Source organism: Puma concolor, chromosome C2 (assembly GCF_028749965.1).
Source record: "Puma concolor isolate L17-30 chromosome C2, mPumCon1.1.hap2, whole genome shotgun sequence".
In the NCBI taxonomy this organism is placed as follows: domain Eukaryota; kingdom Metazoa; phylum Chordata; class Mammalia; order Carnivora; family Felidae; genus Puma; species Puma concolor.
The window spans coordinates 26,534,321-26,556,870 of NC_141675.1; the positions used below are offsets into that span (position 1 = coordinate 26,534,321).

The 22,550-nt window shown below is 40.2% G+C and overlaps 1 protein-coding gene across 1 annotated transcript in view; it reads left to right on the forward strand.

Annotated features, from left to right (window-relative positions):
- LOC112850031 (collagen alpha-4(VI) chain-like) overlaps positions 1-22,550 on the forward strand; it is a 142,419-nt gene that overhangs the window by 88,502 nt on the left and 31,367 nt on the right. Inside the window, 9 exon segments of the mRNA XM_086675638.1 lie at positions 469-531; positions 2,494-2,544; positions 7,234-7,269; positions 7,374-7,436; positions 8,925-8,987; positions 10,151-10,186; positions 11,397-11,436; positions 13,754-13,765; positions 13,861-14,354. Of these exon segments, the coding sequence (XP_086531764.1) occupies positions 469-531; positions 2,494-2,544; positions 7,234-7,269; positions 7,374-7,436; positions 8,925-8,987; positions 10,151-10,186; positions 11,397-11,436; positions 13,754-13,765; positions 13,861-14,354 (858 nt within the window).

Below are 22,550 nucleotides of genomic sequence, written 5' to 3' on the forward strand. Positions count from 1 at the left end.
GTGATCATTTCCAGTGTGAGTTTTTGATATCATTGGTGATGGTATTGACTATACCTTATAGTTGGACAGTGGATACAGAGAAGGAAAGACATATAGACTGACGTATAGAAAGATAGATAGATGGCCACCTATATCAGTAGGCAAAGATATATCAATAAATAGATAAGTATATGGGTTTTCTACAAACATAGATTCTTACATTCACACCTAGAAAAAGCCAGAAAAATATAAAATTCTGTCACGGATGCCATATACCTCATTTCACTAATTTTCAGTGCCCAAATCTCCCCTATATTTGTTAGTAATCTCTGTGTAACAAAGTCCAGAGGAAGATACTCACCTTAGACTGTATGGTGTTGGCAACGGGACCTGAATAAGGGTGACTGTAAACTCTCTAAGGAAAATGACATAAAACTGCATGAACTCATAGGAAAAAATTAACTTCATGTTTACCTTTTGTTACAAAAGGGAGATCTTGGTGACACAGGAGCCACAGGCCCACGGGGTCAACAAGGACTCAGAGGGCAACCTGTAAGTCTGGCTTCTCTGTTTTGGACTCTCGGCTGAATTTCTTGTTTGTTATTTGTTCTTGTTTCACACAGAGTTCGAATATTCCTGATAAATTTTGGGGTACAAATATGATATGATGCCAGAGCTGTTGTGACCCTAAAGAGTCAAAGGTTCTCAAACTTCTCCCATAAATAAAGAACCTAAAGATGTCTTGGGATTTATTTTGCCTCCTCACATGTTGTGGAAGAGGGATATGCCAGTGAGCCTCGTCTGTTTGACAAAGATGTTTTCTAAGCATTTGAGATTTTTTGGAATACAGATGTGTTCAATGAAACAATTTTTCCAGGGAAACAAATAAGACAGGCAATCAGACTTGCAAACTTTTAAGTGCATGGCCTCAATTACCTAGAACATAGAAATAACCTTTGGAGACCAAGGATCATCAAAGGTTTACTTGAACAGATAATGCTCCCAGAGACAGGGCTCTGCATTTAGACCTTAGCCATCCCTCTGAACATGAGAGCCAGTTAGTTTTTTTATGACTATTTTCAATTCATCATTTTATTGGAATGAGCTTTATGATAGGGAGAAATGTTGTCTCTCCTGCAGCTCCTATGTTTGAGATTTCTTTCATCAACAGTGGGAACACCTTGCCATTGTTTTGCACTCAACATTGAAATTGCATTTGTTAGCAAGGGGAGAAGAAAAAAGCAGGCCAAAAAGCTTAAAATTAAATGTGCAAGGGGGAGAAAATAGAACAAGATTACTGTCAAAAGGAATATGGGATAAGTAGTGTTCTGCATCTACTCTCAGTTCGGGTGATGAAGTTAATGCTGTTTCACTTTATTAAAATTTCCTGGTTTAAAATAACGCAAAGGTTGTTTCTACCGGTCTCTCCTTGGGACGGACGAAGCTGGGGAGCAATGCCTTTCTGGAAGGTGTCATTTCAGGAATGTCAGAAGCGGTTATCTCCAAGATAGGCGGTTTGGATCTCTGAAATTTGTAGGTGCCCGAGGCTGTGTGTGTCCTTCAGCAGAGAGAAAACGGAGGAACAGCAAATGAACCTCATTTGCATCTTTCTTGTCCCCAAACAATTCATCTTTGGCAATCTTCTTTATCTTATTCTTTTTCATTTTTCTAATGTTTCAGGCTTTTCCCCCTTAGGCTATAGGAGTGATCTTTGTGGTTTAAAACTTAAAATTGTTCTCCTCAGTTGACTGCTTGGTTTAGGTGCAGTTTTTGTCCATTCAGCAAGGTGCACCTAAAAGGTTCTGTATTTACCCCTTGTCATAGGAAGCTCACTGTGTATATGTACAGATGCTAAGATCCCAGTAGTGTCATTAACATATTCATAATTGTTGTCATCACCATCACCTCTGCTTCCACTATCACTGCCTCCACCACGAACACCGTCATCATGACCAAGATCACCACCATTGCCATCATCACCTCCACCGCCCACCCCCCCACCCCAAGAATAACTTGCTTCCAACCAGTGTTGGAAGTGGAATGAAAATTCAGGTCTGTCTGGGTATACGTCCTATGCATTTATTCACTAAACTCTATTGCCTCCATCCCAGTCTTTTCCTCCGTAAGTCTGCATTTATCTATAGAGATTTGCCAAATTCTAGAGCTTCTTCCTTTGTTACTTTACCCTTCAAAGAAAAGAAATTTAGCTCAAGAGGGATTTTGTACAGTGATGTGGCTCCCTACATCTGTGGCATCATTTTGGTGAGGTACAGAATCTTGCTAAAGAAGAAGTTAAAATTGAAAAAAAAATACTTTTCAAGTTTTAAATCCTTATCCTCTCCTTATCCTATAAAGGTAGCCGAGGATTTATCCTATGATACAGTATAAGCCTCCACCAAGCCCCTCTGCCTTCTCCACTTCCTTGCACTGCTGATTAATCCAAGGGTTCAGATAATATTGTCAACCAGTATTGATCTGGATGACTCTACCATTCATCTTGTGTCATTTTCTTAGGGTCTTACTGGTCCAGACGGATATGGACATCCAGGAAGAAAAGGAAAAAAGGTGAGGGTTATCTTACAGGGTATTCTGAACTAACTACTACGGTGATTTGTTTTTAATTTTACTAGAATAAGTCTTTATTATCCAAGTGGTATGCCAGAAATGGTTTCTAAATGCTGCTTATGACATGTTATAGCTGCCAGAGTTCCCTCCTTAAAAAATAAAAGCTGATTTTGTTACTGCCTTATTTAAAACTTGAACTCCTTTCCTCATCTTCCACCTATGCCAGATATTTCCACCCCAGCCAGGAACTTCCCTAATTTCCTGTCTTTGCAAACACTCTTGACTCTATTTAGGCATGTCCTTACACACCTCCCTCCTTTGGACTTTTTTCACACATTTTCTCAGATCAACTCACGTATCAACTTTTCCTTGTGGAACCCTTCTTGGACTCCCCCATGGAAAGATTTGGTTGTCCTATATTCTGTGTTCCTCACGCACATTGGTCATGTTTCTATAGTAGCCCCTTTCTATTGAGGTTATGTTGAGGTGTATCCCTACATATCTGGCTACCTCCCAGTTTGTGAATTTGACAGTTGATTGCACCTTATTCAATTTCGTATTGCTGGAATGAGCCTGGCACAGAGTAGGTACTCAGTAAGTATATTTGGATATTTCTACTCTCATAAGGATATGGTATTTTAACATGTAGTTAATGGGTTACTGACAGGTTTTTAAGAATGGAAATCACATGAAGACTGTTGAACAAATCAAACGTCAATAGCCACAGTTACTCTGAGTGCTTCAGTCTGCGAGTTACCATTTATTGCTTCACAACATAAGAAATCACTAGGATGTTTAGTGATGCCCAGCTACTTAACCCTGCAATTGTCTTGTTTCCCTGGATGACACTGTTGCCATTTTATTGATCAGGATACTGCCCTTAGTATAATTAATGTGTATACATGCCCAAAACATAGTAGGCTCTTAGTAAATATCTGCGCAATGACGACCAATGGGTGCCTTGGTGATCATCTAGTTAAACCTTTTTGATTTATAGATACGAAAATTGAGACGTGGAGAAATGGAGTGATTTGCCGATGGTCACACAGCTGCTTAGAGACAGAGCTGAGTGTAGAAGCTAGCCCATCGGAGCTCCATCCTGGCAAATTAAGTCTTTCTTCTCTAGGGGAGAGTTTGCATAGCAGGGGAATTCTGGGTAGAATTCAAATGCCCAGTTTTTCAAAGTTTATTTTATTTATTTTGACAGACAGAGAGAGTGCACACCAGCAGGGAGGGCACAGAGGGAGAGAGAGAGAATCCCAAGCCGGCTCCACGCTGTCAGCGCAGGGCTGGATATGGGGCTCGATGTCACAAGCCGTGAGATTATGACCCGAGCCGAGATTAAGAGTCAGGTGATTAACTGGCTGAGCCACCCACGCCCCCCCTCAAATGTTCACGTTTTAAGCCACATACCAGCCCTGGTACTACATCCAAAGCAGCCTATGCTTATTGTGGTATGGCTGACACTGTGGATTCAGTCCACATTGCATGGGTTTTTCCTGGCAAGGCTTCATGACCGCACTTTAAATAGCCCTATTGCTGCTTGGCCAGCTGGCTACCATTCCCTTCTCTGTTCATTTTCCTCTCTGAATCAATTGATTCATCCCTGCTCCCCTCTCCTCAGACTTCCAAGACCTGCTTTCTCTCCCACGTTTTCAGCAGGTGATTGTGTTTCTTGTTTCATTAATTAAATAGGAGCAGTGAGCAGAGAACCTCTACATACATCTGCCACTACGTAGGCCAGCCTCTGTACCCTGCCTTCCCTCCTCCTGCTGTGGATAAGAGTCCATGCCCTTGTCTAAGACTGATCTCTTCTCTCATGGGCTGCACTCTGTTCCCCTTTTGCTTCCTTCCTGGGTCCTTTCCCTTCTGCAATTCCCTTCTGTAATGTTTTTCCCTCTCCACAGATCATTCCTGTCAGTATACAAAGAAGTGGGAATATCACCCCTCCCACAAGCAAACAGACAATAAAAAAACACTCATTTAACTACACAGTACCATTGTCCCTTTCCTCTCTGGAAAAATTCTTTGAAAGAGTAGGTCTAGATCTGTGGTTCTCACCCAGGGGTGATTTTACCCTCTAGGAGATGTTCTGGTTGTCACACCAGGGGAGGGGATGCAAATGGCACCTAGTGAGTAGAGACCAGAGATACTATTTTTCATCCTACAAAACACAGGACAGCCCCTCGCAACGAAGAAGAATGGTCAGGTCGAAAATGTTAGTAGTGCCGAGGTTGAGAAACTCCACTTTCTTTCCTCTGGTTCTCTCTAACTGGTGACAATTGAGCCTTCACCCCTCGGCTCTGCCCGCGCAATGACTGAACACCTTTAGTCAAGGTGAAACCCACGGTGCTGAATCCATTGGTCACTTCTCTGCCCACATCATACTCCACGTCTCAGCAGAATTTGACAAAGGGGATCAGGAGCTTATTCTTGGAACCTTTCCTCTCTCATCGTCCAGACCAGCCCACTCACTTGTTTTTTGCTGACTGCTCTTTCTCAGTTTCTTTGGAATGTTCTTGAACTCTAAATATTAGAAAACTCAGGGATCTATCTTTCTACTTCTCTTACTTCCCTCTTTACTCACTTCTCAGGTGACCTTATCCAGTTACATAGCATCAAGTATCATCTACCCTGTGATCTCCAGCGTATTTCTCCAGCTTGGACCATACTCTTAAACTCTAAATATGTTTCCACCTTAAAATTGGCATGTCCCCAAACAGCCTCCTCCTCCTCCTTCCTTCTTCTTCTTCTTTTGTTTGTTAACCTTTGATTCTGGAAAAATTCAAACATGTGTACAAGTGAAGAGACTAATATAATGACACCTATCCCCATGTACCCATCACCTAGCTCAAAGAATAAAAATCCTTGACCAATTTAATGTTGTTTTTTATGTATTCCATCACACATATATCTTTCTCCCAATTATTTTGAAGCAAATCCCAGATATCATATATTCCATGAGTAAATATTTCAAGTTGCATCTCTAAAAAATTCTTTAAAAACATAACCACAGGGGCATCTGGGTGGCTCAGTCTGTCAAGCGTCTGACCCTTGATCTCAGCTCAGGTCTTGATCTCAGGGCCATGAGTTCAAGCTCCGTGTTGTGCCCCACATTAGGTGTGCAGCCTACTCAAAAAACTAATAAAATAAAATAACAACAATACATTATCAACCAAAGAATTAACACTGATCCTTTAATTTCATCAAACATCTGGTCAGCCACAACAATTGCCCTGACAACCTGTCTCTCCTCCAGCCTTCCCCATCTCAGGGAGTGGAGCCTCCCTCCTGCCAGTTGCTCAGGGCAGACATTTCCCCATCTTTAACAAATGTCTGTCTCTCACCCCCTATATTTAATCCGTCAACAAATAATGGTGAGTCCACCCTCCAAATACGTGCAGCCTCTCATCACCTCTCACCACCACCACTGCCATCCTCTGGGCCAAGCCAGCATGATTTCCACCTGGATTACTGCAGTGGCCACCTAAATGTTCTCCCTGCTTCTACTCTTGCCTCATGTAGTTAGTCATCCATGTAGCAGCCAGAGCCTTATTTTATTTTTTATTTTATTTTATTTTATTTTATTTATTTTATTTTATTTTATTTTATTTATTTTATTTTATATTTTAAATATTTTATTTTCAAGCAAACTCTACACCCAACATGGGACTTGAACTTGCAACCCCAAGATCAAGAGTCACATGCTATACTGACTGAGCCAGTCAGGTACCCCCAGAGCCATCTTTTAAATGCATAGTTAGATCACTCAAAGTCCAGCTGTGCCTCCTGATGTCATTCAGAATTAACCCCACTGTTAACATGGCCTACAGGATTCTATATAATCTGGCCCCTCTGTGAACTCTCTGACATTGTCTCCGCCTCCTCCCCTCCCCCTATTCTGCTTCAGTGTTCCTCAAACACAGCACAGGTTCATATTCTTGCCTCAGGATTCTTCATACACTCTTCCCTCTGCTTGGAATGCTCTTTTCCCAGATACCTGTTTGGCTGGCTTTCTTGATTTATGCTGGTCTTGGCCCAAATGCCACCTTTACCAAAAAGCTTTGTCCGACCACCTCATATAAAATAATGACCCTCTTCCTAACCCCATCCATATCATTCTTTATTCTTTAATCTCCTTTCTGGAATAGCATTTCTCTTTCCCTGACATACTTTTCTTCCTTACTATCAGTTAAGTTCCATGATAGCAGGGTCTTTGTTCTGTTCAGTGCTGAATTCCCAGTGCTTAGAAAAGTGGTTGGCACATAGGTGCTAAATAAATATTTGTTGAATGAACAGTTGCTTTGTAGTGTGCCTTTGATCTGACAATGGGCACCTGCTTCCCACCAGTCAGTTTGGTCCCCTTTCCTTTGGTTTCCATTGGGTCAGACCTCTGGATATTTAGACCAACGGATAAAATTGTTTAAGAAGGAAGTTCCATTACATAATATATCAAGGAAGTGGAAGAATTTGTAAAAGTCATTTGCAAGTTGTTTCACTATGAATTATAAAAATAAAATATGGCCACTTGGGAGTAGTTCAAGATAACAACTGTTGCTCTAGTTGTTTTTCCTGGCCCCTGTTTTTAGTCTGTTTTCTCAAAATTATAATTTATTCTTTTTCTCGGAGGAATGTGAAAGAAAGAATCACATGACAGTAAACAAGACCTTATCTCTTTTCTGACACTAGGGTGAACCTGGATTTCCTGGCTCTCCTGGTGCACAAGTAAGAAGCTATCTTTTGGGATCTGGCATCTGGTATGCAGCATGTGTCATTTGTTTGTACTTATTTTTCTGTACACTCAACGCTCTGCTTTTGATTCTATTAAGGGAGAAGATGGTGACCCGGGCCACCGAGGAGAGAAGGGGGCAAAGGGAGTCAGAGGGAGGAGGGTAAGAACCAAAGGAATTTCCCAAGATCTGTAGAGGCCCACATGACACCGCTCACAGGAGCAGATTTCTATTGACTTAATGGACTTCTTAGCAGGAAGGCCATTGTCCCCCTAAGTCAGTGCATATTCCACACCTCCCTTGGGCTACCCCACTGTCCCACTTAATACCACTCTCACTTATCTTATACATGCAAATGCGGCTCATCAAACCATAATAACAGAAAATTTAAGTTGGAGTTTCAGTTACACAATATCAATATCTGTGTGAAGTCTAGATATCATTCAGAAGGGCATTGTTTTAGCTGCAGAGTAAACACTGATGTTTCTTCAAGATTCTTCCAAGCCTTAAATTTTTCTTTGTTAATTTAGGACTAGAATCTCAAGAATATGGCTGCCATCTTGGTGGACTTTGAGCCATGTTTTCACTGTGCTTTGTAGAGTCTACCATTAAAAATCCATTCCTTCAGGATGTAAAGACTCAGTATTGAAAGGCTGCTATCACTGGTGGCTCTATTCAGAAAGAGTAATCTTGTGGATATCTAAAACCCTGGTAGTGTTTAGCTGATAGACATTAGAGAGCAAGGCTTTTGGGAAAAGGACACGAGTAATGTTCAGTGCAGAAGAGAGGAAAGAGAATATTTATTATCTAAGCACTCAATAATTGGTATTTTCATACATTGGCAAGGACATAAAGAAAAATTTGATCTATGTCTAACTTCGTTTGCTGCTGGCTAATATTGCCCTGCTCAGCTAAACTTATCTCTCTGGTTTCAAATAAAAAAAGATAAAGCATCAATTACATGCAGGTAATGCTATGTCGGTTCAAATACCTGTAAGACGAGCAGCGAGCTAAGGTCAGCTCATACCTTTTTTCAGACTCCAAAGACCAGAAGGTGGTGAAAGAAGTTTTCCTTTCTCTTGTTGCCAGGCCCTCAATGTGTATTTCCTGCATTCTTTTAATTATACGACCTGGAATCTCAACTGAGTATTGAGTCAATTTGGACTCAATTGTGTGTCTGTATGTATGTTCGCATGTTGGCTTGGATTAGGTATGTAGGGGGCAATTTAGATGGCTCCCATAATGAGCCCCCTCCTTTTCTAGTCTTGGTGTCTCACTCCATTGATACAGTTCATAAACTAACTGGTCCATAGCAAATTCATGGGACCTTAGAAATAATGACTTGGGGCGCCTGGGTGGCGCAGTCGGTTAAGCGTCCGACTTCAGCCAGGTCACGATCTCGCGGTCCGTGAGTTCGAGCCCCGCGTCAGGCTCTGGGCTGATGGCTCAGAGCCTGGAGCGTGCTTCCGATTCTGTGTCTCCCTCTCTCTCTGCCCCTCCCCCGTTCATGCTCTGTCTCTCTCTGTCTCAAAAATAAATAAACGTTAAAAAAGAAATAATGACAGCTTGGTATCTTAAAATGGGTCTGATGGTTTTAATCAAGTTGTATTCAAGAGGAGAAGCTTATTCCTTTGGTTTGGCTATTTTTAGGGTAATGCTGGCTTTCCTGGATTTATTGGAACTCCAGGTGACCAAGGCCCTCCAGGACCAGTGGTAACATTGACTCTTCTTTCTATTTTCAACCCCTGGGTAAAAGTAAATGAGAATTTGCAAGGAGCTATCTTAATGAAGAAATGAACATTTAGGATGCACTAGAGGATGTATATAGGGAATGGGCCAGATTTGCTTTAGAGGACATCAACTGATACAGTATATTTATTCGGTATATATTTTTTACCTGAACATGGGGAAGATATTAGAGTGGCTGGAGATTTATAAACATGTCTAAATACATAACACATAAAACTCACTGGACAGTGAGTTTATCAATGCAAACAAGGCGAGTAACAACATTATGCAAACACTAGAAGGAAATCCTAACAAAATATGACATTTATACAATCTTAACTAAACTAACAATGTTGCTGGTCCACAAACATTTTTAAAATTGCCTGGGAGTTCATCTGGTATGAAAGGGAAGACTTTGGGGCTATTGTCACTTTGTGCCACGCCTTATCCTATGAGGCTAGGCTGTCATTTCATGAGGGATGGTGTAGTGAGTGAGTCCTGGGTTGAACCTGGTGGTTTCACTGCATTTACCATTCACTGTAGAGCAGCAACAAAGTCATAGAATCAAAAATCTTAGAAGCATAAGGACTGGACATGGCCATTTACAGTTGAGAAAACAAAGGCTGAGAAGATTATAGTTATCTGCCCGAGATGACAAGTTACTACCTTGTAGAATCTAAATAGAAGCAAGGGTCCTTTGACTCCCAGTGCAGCTGCAGTAAGGCTTATCTGTTCTGAGGGTTTCCAGGGATGACTTGTGCAGCACAAGAGCAGAGATGGGGTGTCAGTGAGTAGCCTGAGGAGAAGGGATAGGGAATGACTGAGGTCTGCTTTACACTTGTCTATGAACAGTCCTGAGATCTTGAAAGGTCTTTTTCTGAATTGGATCCTATACTGTGGCTTGGTCACAAGATGACCTGATCTTCTAAAGGTCCTTATGTACCATAATCCTGGATATCCTGGATTCTGAGGTCTGGGCCACACCTCCTAGACTTTCTTCCTTAAGGAGTCAGAATTTCAGGGCCAGGAGTAAAGGGCAGAAAGTGGGCTATACTGTGGTAGCTTTCTCAGAATCTCTTGCCAACTCTGGAGAATAATATGTTGTACCTCAGTATCTTGCATTTTAAACTCATATCTGTTCTTTCCAGGGCATCAAGGGCGCCAAAGGTTTGGTAGATGTGATGGTACGTGAACATTTTAATTCTAAACCTTATCCTTTTTAGCATACAAAGCTTTCCACTTTCACCAAATAGAAATCTATGAAGATTCTTTAGCTTCTCCTCTTGTAAATTATTTTAGTACTTTAAGTTGATCTATAAACTTTACTCAGAGATGTTAGAATCACATCAGTGAAAAGAGTCGGATAATACTTTAAATTGTGGAAGGAATTTGGTTGTTTTTGAGTACTGCAGGTGGAAGGAAAGACTTTGAGGCTACTACCCCTGTGCTATATGCCTTGTTGTAAAGTTTAAAAGTTGCTTATAAAGTATTTATAAGCCAACATATAGTATAGTACAGGTCTTCGTGTCTCGTGACACACCTGAAAACAATCTCAGAAGCTATGATGGCTTTTTATCTCACAAGTACAAAAATACTACTTTGTGGGGGAAGGAGGTGGGAACAAATGAGAATCAAGAAGTAATGGGGTCAAAGGATGAGCAGAACAGAGGGGAGAGATCAAAGGAACACAGCAGAATTCTAGGGGAGGTGTGAGGGGCCCGTGTCTTGGCAGTTATTCTAATGAACTGTTCCAAGAATTGCTGACATAGAGATCCAAGAATTGAAGGCATTTCTTTGCCTTTTATGCCAAGATTTCTGGATTGAAACTTCTTCAAAATCAGATTTGAGGGGCGCCTGGGTGGCGCAGTCGGTTAAGCGTCCGACTTCAGCCAGGTCACGATCTCGCGCTCCGTGAGTTCGAGCCCCGCATCAGGCTCTGGGCTGATGGCTCAGAGCCTGGAGCCTGTTTCCGATTCTGTGTCTCCCTCTCTCTCTGCCCCTCCCCTGTTCATGCTCTGTCTCTCTCTGTCCCAAAAATAAATAAACATTGAAAAAAAAAAAAAAATTAAAAAAAAAAAAATCAGATTTGATTCCACTGCTTTGTGAGGCAGATAAAAAAATAAAGAATTCCCCTATTTACCTATCTCTAATAATACGAGCACTGTGTTATATATAAAATATATTTTAAATGTTTTTAAATATCTGCTGTGTCTAGAAGTATAACTTCTGGATAGTTTCATGTGCTGTAACAATTTTTTGGTTTTCGATTATACCTTAAAAAGCTTCAGAAAGGCACTGATAACACACATATAACATTTCTAAGTCCTGGGGTTAAGAAGGAATATACTTCACATTAAATACCTTTTACTTTTCTCTCTTTTTCCATCTTTCTAGCAATCTTGTGAAATCATTGACTTAATACAAGAAAACTGCCGTAAGTTGTTTGGGAAAAGGCTCAAATGGGGGCCAGTGGTGAGAAGTTGGAATGGGTCATGGATTGGGGACTTAAGTCACCTGTGGATTTGTCTCACATGAAAAGCTCTTATCAGTTAATGTATTTGGCTCAGTCTCCCCTGGGGCAAGTAATCTTCATGAATGTGGTCTCAGAAATGAAGTGGTTAAAAGGCATGCCATCTCAATGGTGGAGAAAAATTCTCTTGTAATGTGGCACCTCCTGAAATGCACTGGCAATTGCACACCTACGTGTCTGCATCTTGGTGCTTCTTATAACAAAACAAATACAGAGAAGCCTTGTTATTTTTATCCCACCCATTTAAACAAGAGGGATCACCAGTGAGCCTTCAATAAGAAATGTGTCTTTTTAAATTTATAATTATGTTTTAAAAATGGATTTGCAAATGATCGGATCTTAATGTTTTGTCACATTCCCAGACTGGAATTTACTTAGTGTCTTCAATGTATGCCAGGATATTTGCATCCTGTAACATGTACTTTTCCCTATTCACTAGCAATAGGGAGAGAATGTTGATTTGGCAGAGTGCTTAATTTAGATGCTTGGGTTTTCTCCACATACACCCGGCCCTCCTTATTCAAACTCTAAATTCTGTCCATTCCCTTTCAGTTTCTGGTCCAGGAGACTCTGGGGTCCTCTTTCCTAGAAATCATAAAGAATAATACTATAATTTTGACCCCAAAGGGAGAACGTCAGAGTTGACCATGTCAAAAATTAAAACCCCTTTATATTGAAGAGCACCGTGAGGTCAAAAGCACACAGAAAAATGGGGGGAAATATATGCAATATAAGCAATGGACCCAAGCAAAGGACCTATCTTTTTAACTCTGTCAGGTCAAAGTATATACAGTTGGTCCTACTCAATCATTTTCTCCTACAAGCACAGATATTTCATATTTGTTAAACCTGATGTAAAAAAAACCTTGGATTGAAAATGGGAGAAAAGACATGGATGAATGGAAGATTCGGAGAAGAAAAAAATACAAACAAACAATAAACCTATAAAAATGTTTGACCTCCCAAGAGGTCAAAGAACACAAGTGAAAATGAGATACTCTTTTTGTTTCTCAAATTGGAAATACTTTTGAGATGAGAAAAATTTCTCTACCTAAATTTGGGAAATGTATAAAAGTACACACTGCGGGTTGGAGTGTCAGTTGGTACAACCTTTCTGAAGAGCAATTGGACACTGCATATCAAAAGCCACAATTATAGAGATATTATAGGACCATGATTGGACAGAGATGCACAGATACATGTATAAACGCGCTCATCACAAAGGGATGTTGGTGGGAGTATCGTGAGACATCTATAGTAGACGAGGTGATACTGCTCTAAACATATGGACGAGAAGAATAGATGTTCATCATATATTAAGTGAAAAAAGATTCAACATAGGACATATACTAAGGTCCGAGTTTTATAAAACTAAATTAACAATTAAACATACATACACATGCATATACGCTATAGATTAAAGGTAATTTTAATTTTTGGTTTTCTGATATTTTCCATAAAACATATTACTTGTGCATACACACTTATACATAATATATGGTATATGATATATATATAGTATATTATACATGGTTTTAGATATGTGTGTATATGTATATGTGTGTGTGTGTATATATACATATACATATATATGTGTGTGTGTATATATATATATATATATATATATATATATATATATATATAGTTTCAGAATATCTCAGTGTATTAGTTAGGTTTAAGTTCGGTACAGAGCGACCTCAGTGCTCAATAGCAATGACACGAGTGTATTTCTCAGATCAAAGCCAGGAAGTGGCCAGTCCAGGGTTGATACAGAGCTCCACAGTATTCAGGGACACAGGGTCTTTATAGTTTCTTGCCTTGCCATTAGGGTAAGGGGGCCCTGTTTCCCAAGTGCCCTCAAGGTCCAAGATGTCTATCAAGCTTTAGCTGGTAGGAAAAGGAAGGGAAAAGGGAAGAATATCTTTTTGAAATTGTTTCTACCATTTCTCTTATTCAATTACTCAGAACTTAGTAAGATAGCTCCCCCACTGGGAAATGCCATCTTTGCGCCAGGCAGCCATATGCCCAGAGACTGGGATCTACTGCTATAGAAAAAAGGAAGAATGGATATTGGGGAGCAAATAGGCAAGAGAGAAGTTCACTGCTTGAATTTCTCAGAGGAGATGGTTTTTTCATATTAAAGCACTCAGCTGGAAAACATACCACTGCCTATATAAACTAACAATGTCTTGTGTTTTCTCCAAAACAATTTCCCTTCCAGCTTGCTCAACAGGTACGTAATAGATCTTCTTTTTCACTTGAATCTCAAACTTCCCCTGTTCAGAGGCATTACAGAAAATCTTAAATCTGTGTATCCATTGTGTCAAGGTGTTTCCAAATGCCCCGTGTTCCCTAGCGAAGTGGTCTTTGCCTTGGACATGTCAAATGACGTCTCCCACTTGGATTTTGAGAGAATGAGAAACATTCTATTATCCCTACTGATGAAGATGGATATAAGTGAAAGTAACTGCCCAACAGGTGCCCGAGTGGCTGTCGTTTCGTACAACTCCAAAACAGACTACCTGACTCGCTTCTCAGACTACAAGGGGAAGCCTGCACTCCTGCAGGCGGTCAGGAGAATCCCCTTGCAAGGGTCAACTGGCAGCAGGAGCCTTGGGGAAGCCATGAGGTTTGTGGCAAGACATGTATTCAAACGTGTGCGCTCTGGCCTTCTCATGAGGAAGGTGGCTGTGTTCTTCCAGGCGGGCTGGGCCCATGATACAGATACCATCAACACTGCCATTTTGGAACTCAATGCGCTGGATATCACCCCTGCGGTCATCACCTTCACAAGAGAGCATAACCTCCCAGATGCCCTGTTGGTAAGTAGGGGAGCTGCTTGGGGGCAAGCGTTAGTACCTGCTTCTTACTCCTCCACCGAGGACCACATGAGGAGTGAGAGTTTTTCAGAGGAAGGGATTCCCTAGAAATTGATGTGTATGCACGGGAAGGGGTGGTCCTCAGTGTGGACTCTGCTCCTAGCGTTACCACTAGTACCAACGGGCCATCTTTTAGTACTTATTCTGTGCCATGTGCCTCACAATATTAACTTATTTAATATCCCCAAAGCTCTATGAGGTGGGTATTCCTGTATGTCTCCATTTCAGAGATAAGAAAACTGAGGCTTAAAGAGGTTAAGTGTACCATCAAAGGTCAAATAGCTAATATCTAGTTAGTAGCAGACTGGTATCTGTCTTCAGAGCCTATGCTTATCTACTATGCTAAATTGTATCATGAGGGTCTATAGAATGTGGTTTTCTCCCTCCCTCCCTTCCTTCCTCCCTTCCTCCCTTCCTCCCTCCCTCCCTCCCTCCCTCCCTCCCTCCCTCCCTCCCTTCCTTCCTTCCTCTCTTCCTTCCTCCCTCCCTCCCTCTCTCACCCTTCCTTCCTTCCTTTTTTCTTTTCTTTTCCTTCCTCCCTCCCTCCCTCCCTCCCTCCCTCCCTCCCTCCCTTTCTTTCTTTCTTTCTTTCTTTCTTTCTTTCTTTCTTTCTTTCTTTCTTTCTTTCTTTCTTTCTTTCTTTCTTTCTTTCTTTCTTTCTTTCTTTCTTTCTTTCTTTCATATATGCCCATATAGCAAAACGGGTAAAGTGCATTAATTTAAAATACACAGCTGGATGGATTTGTATAAATGTTTAAACCTTCGTGACCAAGACATGGTTCAAGATATTGAACACTTTCAGCATCCAATCAGTTTTCCCAAACCATACACTCCCCAGAGGCACTGCTCTTGTGTCTTCTATCACAGTCAAACAAGGAGTTGGGGTAGTTCCAAATCTTCATGTCATTTGAATCCTATAGCATGTAATCTTTTGTATCTGGCTTTTTCCACTCACCATAATATCTGTTCTCTTTGTTTATCTATGTTGTGTATATAGGTAACCTGTTCTTTGTTACTGCTGTTCTGAACTATTTTAAGTGTGTATATACACCACAATTTATTTACCTATTCTCCAGACTTGGATTTTCTAACTGAAGCCCACATAACACATTTCATGGAATATAAGGGATGATCTCTCAAAATAAAGAGTGATTCTCTATTAAGAGACACCAGGATGCTTATGAATGTCATACTGAACCATGTGACATTGCCAATATTCAACTGTGTTGGACCAACAAAATTGGAATTATCATATGGTTCAACCTACTAGCTAATTAATTTGGCTGTGCTAGCCCATTTAATTTTCTCTTAAGCAGAAATGGGAGGTGAGGGATATTATTATTGCAGCTGTGAATATGCTCCTAAGAATCACTAGGTAAAATTGTGACCACTTGCAGGCTATTGGACTGCATACCTTGGGTTTTGAGAAACAAAGTGAAAATGCTTGGGGGGCCTGGGTGGCGCAGTCGGTTAAGCGTCCGACTTCAGCCAGGTCACGATCTCGCGGTCTGTGAGTTCGAGCCCCGCGTCAGGCTCTGGGTTGATGGCTCAGAGCCTGGAGCCTGTTTCCGATTCTGTGTCTCCCTCTCTCTCTGCCCCTCCCCCCTTCATGCTCTGTCTCTCTCTGTCCCAAAAATAAATAAACGTTGAAAAAAAAAAAAAAGTGAAAATGCAGAAGCTAAGTTCCTTGTTTGCTGTTACATCCCTCTTGCCCACCAGGATGTGTGGACAGGGATGGGTTGGCGAGGCAGGGTGTAAACAAATAACAGGTAAAATCAGAGAGCTTTTATCAATAATGAGGTGCATTTGGAAAAGTCTCTTCATCTCTCTGGGTCTCATTTTGCTTAGCTCTAAAATGGAGAGAGGGTCACAAATGAATGTGATCTAGCTCTCTTACAGGTATAATGATCTATTTTCCAAAAAGCATTTCCCTAACATTTGGAGAGTGATCCTTGGGGTACAGTTATGTCCCCCAAATGCCCATCACTGCTCTTCTCTGACAGGGGATCCTGGGCAGACAGTGTTGGGATCTGATGTAGAGATGATTTTGGTTAGGATGTTCTTGCCCTCTTCGTTGCTTTGGGTTCCGGGTAAAAGAATGTAATGGTATGTGAAAAGAATTTGCCAGCTTCAATATACTCGAACCTCAGCTCTGTCGTTTCTGTCTGCTCTCCTTTCTATTTCTTGGACATATTCTTGCCCCAGGATGCTGGAAACCAATTCTGTTTCTTACATGTAGCAATGTAGAAATGTTACATGGTGTTAAATGGCGCTTGCCAGCTCAAATATAATGGATGACCTCATTTCTGGTGACACTAGTAAGGGGAGAAATTGTAAAAATAAAAATCCCCTTCTCAGGACCTGTCAGAAAATTCTCATTTCTTCATAACTGGGCATATTGTAGCCCTTACCCTCCCCCCTACTCTGTGTGTTATGCTTCAGGGGATCCTATTAAGAGAGTAGGAATATCCTATCATTTGTCTTTACAATTACCTGCCAGAGGAACCTCTGACTATCCGTGGGGTTTGTTTTTGGTTTTGTTTTTGTTTTTCTGTCTTTCACCTCTACGTTATTTTATTTCACAGAACAAGGCTCACATGCTTCTTCTGGAAAAATGATGGTTGTTCAATTTGAAACAATTATATAAACAGATGCCCTAATTTCTTGTTCCATTTAAACATGCTCAAGGCTGTAGGACATATTGAAAAGACTTTTTAAAGCCATCCACTGGGTCATCTTAGCTCTAAATAAAAGTTTGTAGGGGCACCTTCATGGCTCAGTTGGTTAAGCATCTGACTTCAGCTCAGGTCATGATCTCACAGTCCATGAGTTTGAGCCCCTTGTCGGGCTCTGTGCTGACAGCTCAGAGCCTGGAGCCTGCTTCGGATTCTGTGTCTCCCTCTCTCTCCGCCCCTCCCCCATTTGTTCTCTCTCTCTCTCTCTCTCTCTCAAAAATAAACACAAAAAAATTTAAAAAGTTTTTTAAATCCAACTTCCATTTCTACCACTGTAATGGAAATGATGGGCAAATGGCTACATTCCTAGCCCCCGCCCCCCCCACCCCCCCGCATTTAGATGTAGCTATTTATGTCCTCTACAATGGACTTAAATACAGTATCGCAAATGACAGAAATATATTTAATATAAAAGCAGAAAAAGGCTTTAAGAAAAAGACACAAAAATTAAGTTTAAAAAGTTATTCTCTGAAATAGATTCATAAAATAGATAAATTACTAGGTAACCTATCAAGAAAACAAAACAGCTTCCAGTCCAAGATGGCAGTGCAGAAAGATTCTGAACACAACCTCTCTATGAACACACAAATCCACTTATAGAGCAATTCCTCTTGAAGAACTGAGGGCTGACCGAAAGAGACTGCACACCGAAAGAGACTCTGCACACCGAAAGAGACACTACAGAGGGAAAGGCGAGAGAGATGCTGACACAGCAATGAAGGGAACTTCACCTTTGATGTTGAACTGCAGTGGGGAAGGCTATGCGGAGGGAACCCTGGACAGACTTGTCTGCCCTGGGGCACAGAAAAAAAAGCCACAGTCTAAAAGGACACTTAGAATATAAAGAAACCATGGGGCGCCTGGGTGGCTCAGTCGGTTAAGCGTCTGACTTTGGCTCAGGCCATGATCTCACAGTCCATGAGTTTGAGCCCCATGTCAGGCTCTGTGCTGACAGCTCACAGCCTGGAGCCTGCTTTGGATTCTGTGTCTCCCTCTCTTTCTGCTCGTCACTCCCTTTGCTCGCGCTGTCTCTCTCAAAAATAAACAAACATCAAAAGTTTTGTAGCCTTGGACTATTTGTGCCTGATCCCATTTTTTTCTTGGTCTTATTTTTTAAGTTTATGTAAATTCAAGTTAGTTAACATATAATGTAGTATTGGTTTCAGGAGTAGAATGTAGTGATCCATCACTTACATATACCACACAGTGCGCGTTCCAACAAGTGTCCTCCCTAATGCCCATCACCCTTCTAGCCCCTCTCCTCCCCTCCAGTAACCCTCAGTTTGTTTTCTGTGTTTAAGAGTCTCTTACGGTTTCTTCACTTTCTGTTTTCATTTTATTCTATGTTTGTTGTTATTTTATATTTATATAAAATATTTTTATATATTTTATATACATAAATATTTATTTTATAACAAATATAATTTCATATATTATATATAAATATTTATATAATATTTATATTTATTGTTATTTTATATTTTATTTTTATTATTTATTTTTATGTTGATTTAATGTTGATTTAATTTTGAGAGAGAGACCATGCAAGCAGGGGAGGGGCAGAGAGAGAGGGAAACAGAATCCCAAGCAGGATCCATGCTCAACGTGGAGCCTGACACGGGTCTCAATCTCACAAACTGTGAGATCACAACCTGAGCCAAAATCAAGAGTTGGACTCTCAACTGACTGAGCCACCTAGGCGCCCCTATCTTATTTTTCCTTCCGTTCTCCTATGTTCATCTGTTTTGTTTCTTAAATTCCACATATGGGTGAGATCACATGATATTTGTCTTTCTCTGACTGGCTTATTTCGCTTAGCATAATACCCTCTAGTTTAATCCATGTTGTTGCAAATGGCAAGATTTTATTCTTTTTGATCGCCAAGGAATTGTATATATGTATATACCACTTCTTTATCCATTTGTCTGTTGATGGACATTTGGGCTCTTTCCATGATATGGTTATTGTTGATAGTGCTGCTATAAACACTGGGGTGCATGGGCCCCTTCGAATCAGCATCTGTGTATCCTTTGGATAAATAAACTAGAAGTGTAATTTCTGGGTCATAGGGTAGTTCTGTTTTTAATCTTTTGACCTCCGTATGGTTTTCCACAGTGGCTGCACCAGTTTACATTCCCACCAGCAGTGCAAAAGTGCTCCCCCTTCACTGCATACTTGCCAACATCTGTTATTTCTTGGGTTGTTGATTTTAGCTATTCTGACAGGGGTGAGGTGGTATATCATTGTGGTTTTTATTTGTATCTCCCTGATGATGAGTGATGTTGAGCATCTTTTCATGTCTCTGTTAGCCATATGGATGTCTTCTTTGGAAAAGTGTTACTTCATGACTTCTGCCCATTTCTTTACCAGATTATTTGTTTTGTGGGTGTTGAGTTTGATAAATTCTTTATAGATACTAACCCTTTATCTGATATGTCATTTGCAAATATCTTCCCCCATTCCATCAGTTGCCTTTTAGTTTTGTTGATTGTTTCCTTCACTGTGTAGAAGTTTTTTATCTTGATGAAGTCCCAATAGTTCATTTTTGCTATGTTCTCCTTGCCTCTGGAGACATGTCTGGTAAGAAGTTGCTGCGGCCGATGTCAAAGAGATTGTTGCCTGTTCTCCCCTCTAGGATTTTGATGGTTTCCTGTCTCACATTTAGGTCTTTCATCCATTTTGAGTTTAGTTTGTGTATGGTGTAAGAGAGTGGTCCAGGTCCATTCTTCTGCATGTCGCTGTCCAGTTTTCCTAACACCATTTGCTGAAGAGACAGTCTTTTTTCCATTGGATATTCTTTCCTGCTTTGTTGAACATTAGCTGACCATATGTTTGTGGGTCCATTTCTGGGTTCTCTATTCTGTTGCATTGATCTATGCATCTGTTTTTGTGCCAGTACCATACTGTCTTGATGATTACAGCCTTGTAATACAGCTTGAGGTCCAGAAATGTGATGCCTCCAGCTTTGGTTTTCTTTTTCAACATTACTTTGGTTATTTGAGGCCTTTTCTGGTTCCACACACATTTTAGGATTGATTGTTCTAGCTCTGCGAAGAATGGTGATGTTATTGTGATAGGGATTGCATTGAATGTGTAGATTTCTTTGGGTAGTATAGACATTTTAACAATGTTTGTTCTTCCAATCCCTGAGCATGGAATATTTTTTCATTTCTTTGTGTCTTCTTCAATTTCTGTCACAAAATTTCTATAGCTTTCAGCATACAAATCTTTTACCTTTTTGGTTAGGTTTATTTATAGTTACCTTACAGTTTTTGGTGCAATTATAAATGGGATTGATTCCTCGATTTTGCTTTCTGCTGCTTCATTATTGGTGTATAGAAAGGCAAATGATTTCTGTACATTGACTTTATATCCTCCAACTTTCTGGATTCATGTAGGAGTTCTAGCAGTTTTTTGATGGAGTCTTTTGGGTATCCCACACAAAGTATCATGTCATCTGTGAAGAATGAAAGTTTCACTTCTTCCTTGTATGCCTTTTATTTCTTTTCATTGTCTGATTGCTGAGGCTAGGACTTCCAGTACTATGTTGAACAGTGGTGAGAGTGGACATCCCTGTCGTGTTCCTGACTTTAGGGAGAAAGCTGTCAGTTTTTCCTCCATTGAAGATGATAGTAGTTGTGGGTCGTCTGTATATGGCCTTTATGATCCTGAGGTATATTCCTTCTATCTCTACTTTCCTGAGGGTTTTTATCTAGAAAGGATGCTGTATTTTGTCAAATGTTTTTTTCTGCATCTATTGAGAGGATCATGTGGTTCTTATTCTTTTTTAAATTAATGTGGTGTATCACATTGATAGATTTGCAGATATTGAGCCACCCCCTGCATCCCAGGAATAAATCCCACTTGACTGTGGTTAATAACTCTTAAAATATTTTTGCATTAGATTGGCTAGTAATGTATTGAGAATTTTTGCATCCACGTTCATTGGGATATTGATCTGTAATTCTTATTTTAGTGGGTCTTTGGTTTTGGAATCAAGGTAATGCAGGCCTCATATAATTGTTTGGAAAATTTCCTTCCATTTCTATTTTATGGAACAGCTTCAAAAGATTAGGTATTGGCTCTTCTTTAAATCTTTGCTAGAATTCCCCTGGGAAGCCATGCAGCCCTGGACTCTTGTTCGGAGATTTTTGTTTACTGAATCGATATCTTTATTGGTTAGAGGTCTGTTCAAATTTTCTATTTCTTCTTGTTTCAGTTTTGGTAGTTTATATGTTTCCAGGAATTTATACATTTCTTCCAGAGTGCCCAATCATTGGCATATAATTGCCCATAATATTCTCTTTTTATTGTTTGTATTTCTCCAGTGCTGTTTGTCATCTCTCCTCCTTCATTTGTTATTTATTTGGGTCCTTTCCTCTTTATTTTTGATCAATCTGGCTAGGGGTTTATCAATTTTGTTAATTCTTTCAAGGAACCAGCTGCTAGTTTCATTGATATGTTCTACTCTTTTTTTATTTTTTTGATTTCAGTATTGTTGATTTCCCATCTTCTGCTGGTTTGGGGCTTTATTTACTGTTCTTTTTCCAGCTCTTTTAAGTGTAAGTTTAGGTTGTGCATTTGAGACCTTTCTTCCTTTTTAGGAAGGCTTGGATTGCTATATACTTCCCTCTTATGACCACCTTTGTTGCATCCCAAAGGTTTGGGATTGTCTTGTTTTCATTTTCATTGGTTTCCATGTACTTTGTAATTTCCTCTTTAATTTCTTGGTTAATCCATCCATTCTTTAGTAGTGTATTCCTCAACCTCCATGTATTTGAGGGCTTTGCAATGTTTTCCTTGTTGTTGATTTCAAGTTCCCTAGTGTTGTGATCTGAAAATATGCATGGTATGATCTCGATCTTTAGTGCTTGTTGAGGCTGATTTGTGACTCAGTATGTGATCTATTCCAGAGAATGTTCCACCTGCACTCGAGGAGAATGTGTATTCTGCTGCTTTAGAATGAAATGTTCTGAATGTATCTGTTAAGTCCCATCTGGTCCAGTGTGTCATTCAAAGCCATTGTTTCCTTGTTGATTTGCTGCTTAGATGATCTGTCCATTGTTGTAAATTGGGTGTTAAAGTCCCCTAACATTATGGTATTATTATTATTGATGAGTTTATGTTTGTGATTAACTGATTTATATATTTGGGTGTTTCAAGTTGGGGCATAAATATTTGTACTTGTTAGATCTCCTTGGTGGATAGATTCCTCCATTATGATATGAGGCCTTTCTTCATATCTTGTTACAGTCTTTGTTTTAAAATCTAGTTTGTCTGATATGATTATGGCTACTCTGTCTTTCTTTTGACGTCCATGAGCAGCATAGATGATCCTCCATCCCCTCACGTTCAATCTGCAGACATCTTTAGGTCTAAAATGAGTCTCTTGTAGGCAGCATAT